The 7,500-nt window shown below is 33.3% G+C and overlaps 1 protein-coding gene across 2 annotated transcripts in view; it reads left to right on the top strand.

The window, feature by feature from the left end:
• The window catches only part of LOC137646082 (potassium channel subfamily K member 2-like), a 127,434-nt gene that overhangs the window by 114,407 nt on the left and 5,527 nt on the right, over nt 1–7,500 (top strand). For both annotated transcript variants that reach the window (XM_068379260.1, XM_068379261.1), the window contains exons 3-6: nt 2,812–2,979; nt 3,877–3,998; nt 4,865–5,084; nt 7,111–7,238. In XM_068379260.1, coding sequence (XP_068235361.1) covers nt 2,812–2,979; nt 3,877–3,998; nt 4,865–5,084; nt 7,111–7,238 — 638 coding nt within the window. The remainder of the gene's footprint in view (nt 1–2,811; nt 2,980–3,876; nt 3,999–4,864; nt 5,085–7,110; nt 7,239–7,500) is intronic.

Raw genomic sequence — 7,500 nt, 5'->3', positions numbered from 1 at the left:
CAGTTTGACAACCAGCAAAAAATCCTAGTGGGGTCAGACCAGCCATATTTGGCCATGAAATTATAGAAGAAGAAGAAGAAGAAGAAGAAGACAGTCATATTTCTCCATGCAATTATGGAAGAAGAAGAAGAAGAAGACAGCCATATTTCGCCATGCAATTATAGAAGAAGAAAAAGAAGAAGAAGAAGGAATAAAAGTGAAATTCTCGAGAATAAAATAATTCACTGAAATAATAAACACATTCCTGAAAAGGAAGTGCAATTGAATTATGCACATTTTGGCACAAGTTTCATGCAAATCAGATAAAAATTGGCCACGATCCGGGAAAAAGACATTTTTCACCATTCTGTGACCTTGGCTTTGACTTTTGACCCAATCACTCCCAAAAATCAAATTGTCCTTGGATCATGGCCCATCATCCCACCAAATTTCATGAGATTCGGTCAAATAGTTTTTGAGTTATGCGAATCGCAAACACACAGACAGACGTACAAACAAATAGATACATACCGTCTACCAAAACAACTTTCGCAACGACGTTTGGCGAAGGTAATAAATTTAAGAAGGTGGGAAGATACTAATTAATGAGTAAAGCAAAAGAGATGGAGACTGAGAGAAAGTGTACCCAACTTGTAAAAGTATCTTGAATTTGATCTGGTAAAAAAAAAAAAAAAAAAAAAAAAAAACTTGTTGGTTTTATACGTAGTCTTTAGCTTTGCTAGAGAAGCCGACAAAAAGTAGCATATCAACTTATGAGTTGAAATCGCTACAAAATTATTTTAGAAGGTTTTTTTTTTCTAATGTTCATGGAATTTCATATACTCAGGTTTTTGTAAATTATTCTTATTGTTATTTTCTTTTCTCATTTGTAAAAAATTTTCATCTTTAAGCAATTCTTCTTTTCGTTAATTTTGCTCTTTTCATAGTTTGGAATTTTGTTTTGTGAACACTTGCTTCGTAAATTTTTTAATCATTATAAATAATAATAATAATAATAATAATAATAATAATAATAATAATAATAATAATAATAATAATAATAATAATAATAAAGTATTATGATGATGATGATGATGATGATGATGATGATGATGAAAGACAGTTTGTAATTGTCATGACGTCGCTATTTCCTTTAAAGAATTCAAGTGCTGATAAACATCGTTAAGAGCAAGAATGCTTGATAAAAATAAACCTTTTTTTTTTTGAAGTCGTAATGGCCATGACATCGCAAATTACTTTTGAGAATTCAAGTACTGATAAAAATCATTAATAGCAACAATGCTTGAGATAAATACTTTTTTTTAAGTCGTAATGGCCATGACATGGCAAGTTCCTTTAAAGAATTCAAGTACTGATAAAGATCGTTAAAAGCAATAATGCTTGGGAAAAAATGAATTTTTTAAGATGCAAAGTCTGGTCAGAAATGTGTGATAAACATTATATGTGATTTCCCTTTCTAAGTTGGGATAACTTAACGTGGTGAAAAGGTTTGTGTATCGCTATGATCAGCAAATCTATACTAGTCAAGGACACCCATACTAGGTTGGTTTGCTTTGAGGGATCAGTCTAAAGTCTCCATATATCACCAATCCGCTGTAGCCAGTATGTTGATAAAAATGGTCAAACTCCAGAAATAATGAAGACATGTCTGAGGCCTTTGTCCTGCAGTGGACTGGAAGCGGCTGCATTTGTTATTGTTGCTATACAGGAAGATTTAGGTGAAAAATTTAATGTTCTTATGGATCTCTTGAATTTTGAATTCCAAATGCTGTCGTCAAAGTGAATACTCTCTGATATTAAAACGGAGAATGTTTTTCTTGTTGTCAATGCTAGAAAAAAATTAACCTTCCATTAGAAATATCTTACATTACTATAAGTAACTGCAATATGTTACATTACAAAAAGTAAAAAAGCAGTTCAAAGCAGCTCAGCTTCCTCATCTATAAGGAAGAGCAGTAATTATTCGTATTTGCATAAAGTGTCGGTATTTCATAATGCATTTGCACATACTTGGCATGTACACTGGATATAACCTTTGGATATTTGGACTGTTATAACCTTGCATTTTGTAGGCATGTTTTTCTTATTTATAAATTGGAGGAATTTCTTATTATTATGTTTGTTATATTGAATGCTTATAAATCATTGATATTTAATATTAATTTTTTATCTTGTTTTTGTTACATAAAGCCATCGATTTCCTTAAAATGATGAATCGACAAAATTTTACTGAATGGTTCTTGATTTTATTGCAAATTTACTGTTGCAGAAGTTTTTATTTATTTTTTGTCTGTGCTATATACCAAATCAATTCTAAACAACATTAGTTATCAGTTCTGTATTCATTAATTGTACATATTTAGTTTGAAACAACGTACATGTCTTACATTTAATAGAATTTTACATCTAAGGAAAGAATATATGAGTACTGGAAGTGTTTAAAAGAGCTTATTGTAAACACATACTCATATATATATATATATATATATAGAGAGAGAGAGAGAGAGAGAGAGAGAGAGAGAGAGAGAGAGAGGAGAGAGAGAGAGAGAGTTTTCCACATACACACACACTTATATATATATATATATATATACATACATATATATATACAGAGAAAGAGAAGATATTTTTGCACTTACATATATATATATATATATATATGTATGTATATATATATATACATATGTGTATATATATATATATATATACAGAGAGAGAACCTTTTTTTACTCTTACATATATACAGAGAGAGAGAGAGAACCTGTATACAGAGAGATAGTGTCTTATAACTAACTTCGACTCTCCTTGCAGATGTGGTCTCGAATCTTACGAACGAGACGAAGCCGGTGGTGGAGGAGATCCTCTTCGACATCGGCGGTAGTTGCAGCCACGACTTCCTGCAGCTCGGGGAGGACGAACCGCTCACTTGGTCCCTGTGGAACTCCTTCTTCTTCACCTTCACCGTCATCACCACCATAGGTATGGAAGAGCCCTTCCGTGTTCGACTTTGAATGGCTGCGGTTTAGTCTGTATGTGGATATACAGTATATGAATGGCAGAGGGAAGGGACAGTGATTGCGCCCTAGCAAGCAGGACAATGCCCTAGAGACTGACCATATAAGTCCTTTTATAGTTTACAAATCAAATATCTGTTTGAATGTTGTTAATGTTTTACAATATTTTATTTTAATTTTCATTACTTCTTATATCGTTTATTTATTTCCCTATTGCCTTTCCTCACTGGGCTATTTTTCCTTGTTGGATCTATATGTGGATTTATATGTATGGCAGAGGGAAGGGACAGTGATTGCGCCCTAGCAAGCAGGACAATGCCCTAGAGACTGACCGTATAAGTCCTTTTATAGTTTACAAATCAAATATCTGTTTGAATGTTGTTAATGTTTTTTTTAATATTTTATTTTAATTTTCATTACTTCCTTTATCGTTTATCTATTTCCCTATTGCCTTTCCTCACTGGGCTAGTTTTCCTTGTTGGATCTATATGTGGATATATATGAATAGCAGAGGGAAGGGACAGTGATTGTTGCCCTAGCAAGCAGGACAATGCCCTAGAGACTGACCATATAAGTCCTTTTATAGTTTACAAATCAAATATCTGTTTGACTGTTGTTAATGTTTTTAAAATATTTTATTCTAATTTTCATTACTTCTTATATCGTTTATTTATTTCCCTATTGCCTTGCCTCACTGGGCTATTTTTCCTTGTTGGATCCCTTGGGTTTATAGCATCCTGCTTTTCCAATTAGGGTTATAGTTTAGAAATTGATAATAATAATAATAATAATAATAATAATAATAATAATAATAATAATAATAATAATAATAATAATAATGATAATAATAATATTCCGTTAGGTTTCGGCCATATGTCTCCCAGCACGGCATGGGGTAAAGTGTTCTGCATCCTGTACGCTACGGTTGGTGTCCCGCTGAACGGAATTGTCATAGCCACGTTGGCGGACTTCTTCTCAACCAAGGTAAGTCAAAGCTGATGCTCTAAGTCTTGTGTCCTTTCGTATTCAGAATTTTTTTTTTCTCTCTTTTTTTTTTTTTTTAGCCTGGTTCTCGAACTGTAATTCGTTATGACTTTTCCGTGATTGATTCATGCAGAATTTATATAATCACCCTTTTTATAAAAAAAAAAGGGTGAATATATATGTCTTTTCATGTTTTATTTTCTGCTCTTGAGAATGTTTATATGTTTAATGCATTTGCCTATATTCTATAGATTTCTTTCTATTTTACAATTTCTTCTAGTTTTATCGATTCTATTGAGTTTTTTTTCTGATTACTACGTTTTTGGAGTTTTTTTTCTTTTTCTATATATACAGTATTTAGATACATTATAATTAGTAACCTAATGAATTCAGAGGTAGAATTCTTGATTTCCCAAAATGCGTCTCTTTTTAGAACTGAAATGTTAATGGAAATATGATAAATAATAATAATAAATGACTATTTTGTGTATCTAAAACCAAGTTCTTCTGTTTACATGTTCTGTATTTATACCTAGTTTGAAGTAAAAGACACGAAAAACATGTAACAGAAAGTTATTAACGAAAGTGTGAAACATCTTCTTAATGAAAACAAAATAAATCGTTTTATATATATATATATATATATACACATACACACACACACACATATATATATATATATATATATAGATACATATATATACACACATACATATATATTACAGGTTACAGAATTCCAAGAGCCCGTGCTTCTCCAGAAGGGCCAAGCAATTTACAAAAAACAACAGCATGTTCTGTATTTAAAGCCAAGTACTCCTGTTTACATGTTCTGTATCTAAAATTAAGTACTTCTGTTTTCCCCGCAGGTCGTCAATTCTCGCGTGAGAGCCAGGGCCAAGCGCTACCAATCATCCTGGATGGCAGTGGCCGCCGATGCCATATGCTATCTCTTGCCAGGATTCATTATCTTCTTGGTCCTTCCTTCCGCCGTCTTGGTTGCAGTGGAGCAAGGATGGGATTATCTGGATTCCTTCTACTACGCTTTCATCACGCTTACGACCATCGGCTTCGGGGACTACGTTGGAGGTAGGAAATGGCATTTTTGGATTCTTAAACTACACTGTTAAAAAAACCGTGATTTTAATCAGAAATTGACCGTAAAAATATACTGTTATCAACCGTATTTCAGTAAAATACTGGCGACCGTAATTTCACCATACTTTGTTATTATCTTTTACGGGTTAGTGACCGTAATATCATTCCTTTACGTCAATATATCCGTTTTGAAACTGTAAAAATCCTTGAATAAATGTTACTAGCCATTTACCGTGTTTTTGATGCAAATTTTCAAGTGTATAGTCACTGCAGAGATTCCCGGCGAAATAAGCCACACCCCTTGATGACGTCATAGCCAGTCACGTTGTCTCTCACGTTATCAACGTTAGAGGTACGAGACATTGATAGCAAATGGCATTTCTGTTTTATTTCAGTTTGTATTTTGGTTAATTATCTTAGAATTACAATAAGAAATGTCAACATCTTTAGCGTCTCTTGTAAGATGGATGCTTTTTGTATCTGGTAAATAGTCGGGTTTTATTCAATAAAACATTTCGTCTCTATTATTTGTAAAGTAAACATAAATTGAATTTTTTTACTCGAGTAGAACTATAAAATTAGTTAATACCGAATATTGGAATTTATCTCCGATTGTAGAAAATTTAACTAAATGACAAATATTCAGAGAGAGAGAGAGAGAGAGAGAGAGAGAGAGAGAGAGAGAGAGAGTTAAATACAATGAAATATAATTTTTATGCATCGCCACTTAGCCTTTGACTACTTAAGCAGTTTTTTCTAAATGAAACTAAAAAACAGCAAAAATTTAACTGAAAAGTAGTTTCCCTGAAGCATCGTTTAATATAAAACTGTATTATTTTTTCTTACACGCAAACACAAAAGGAAATTATATGTAAGGTGAGTTGGGAACTTTAGATTATGCCTGTGTCTTTATATGTAGTTATAGTCTGGTTGCTTACTTGTAGCAGAATGAAATAAGATTACTTGTCATTAAATGAATATGCTGCTTTCTACATACTTTATATAATTTGTAATTAATAGCAATAGTAGTTATTGTTACTCTTGTTTTTATGATTATTATTTTGGATGTGAATTTTTGTACTTTCTGAGTGGGGATACCTTAACGTGTGAAAAGTTTGCGTATCACCATGAGCAGCAAAGCTGTACTAGTCAGGGGCCCCCATACTAGGTTGGTTTTCTGTGTGTGATCAAACCAAAATCTCTCACCATCACCAATCCACATTGAATTTGTTTATCACTAAACCTCGTCAGTCGAAGCATCAACACCTCTTTTCCAATTTCCAGTTAAGGCCCCTCATTCCAGTATCAATTAAATGCCCCTCACTTCAATTTCAATTAAAGAACCCTCATTCCAGTTTTCCTTAAAGGTCCTTCATTCCACTTTTCATTAAACGTCCTTCATTCCAGTTTCCATTAAAGGTCCTTCATTCCAGTTTCCATTAAATGCTCCTCATTTCAATTTCAAGTAAAGAACCCTCATTCCAGTTTTCATTAAAGATCCTTCATTCCACTTTCTTTTAAAGGTCCTTCATTCCACTTTCCATTAAAGGTCCTTCATTCCAATTTCCATTAAATGCCCCTCATTTCAATTTCAATTAAAGAACCCTCCTTCCAGGTTTCATTAAAGGTATTCATTCCACCTTCCATGAAATGTCCTTCATTCCAGTTTCCATTAAAGGTCCTTCATTCCAGTTTCCATTAAATGCCCCTCATTTCAATTTCAATTTCAATTAAAGAACCCTCATTCCAGTTTTCATTAAAGATCCTTCATTCCACTTTCCTTCAAAGGTCCTTCATTCCAGTTTCCATTAAAGGTCTTTCATTCTTGTTATCATTAAAGGTCCCTTATTCGTTTTCATTAAAGGGCCTTGATTCCAGTTTCTATTAAAGGGCCCCCCCTTCCAGTTTCTTATTCCAGTTACCATCAAATGCCCCTCATTCCTGTTACCATTTAAGCCCCCCTCATTCCTGTTACTATTTAAGCCCCCCTCATTCCAGTTTCTCTTATTTACAACAGGCCGTCAAGAAACCGACTACGTCCTGGTGTGGCTGTACAAAATCATATCCTTCATCTGGATCATCTTCGGTTTAGGATACATCATCGTCACCATCACCTTCATCCAAAAGGCCCTGAAATCTAAAAAGGTAAGACGAGATGTTTTTTATTCATTTCGCAATCTCGGACTTTTATTGCTTTTTAGGGGATGTCTCTGTAATGTCGTTAATTCCATAAATGGTCTGGCTGTATGTTGTCATGTGGTTTTCCAACTTGTGCTTTAGGAATAGCAATGAATCTCTATTGATGTGACGAGAATAATTTTGGCATCAAGCAGTATTACATTCAGGATTTTTTTCCCCCAATTTACTGGTGTTGGGAACTTCCATAATTAACAAAACATTTAGTATA

Source organism: Palaemon carinicauda, chromosome 8 (assembly GCF_036898095.1).
Source record: "Palaemon carinicauda isolate YSFRI2023 chromosome 8, ASM3689809v2, whole genome shotgun sequence".
NCBI lineage: Eukaryota > Metazoa > Arthropoda > Malacostraca > Decapoda > Palaemonidae > Palaemon > Palaemon carinicauda.
The sequence above is the reverse complement of the archived record's forward strand: the minus strand, read 5'-3'. Positions and strand labels throughout refer to the sequence as shown.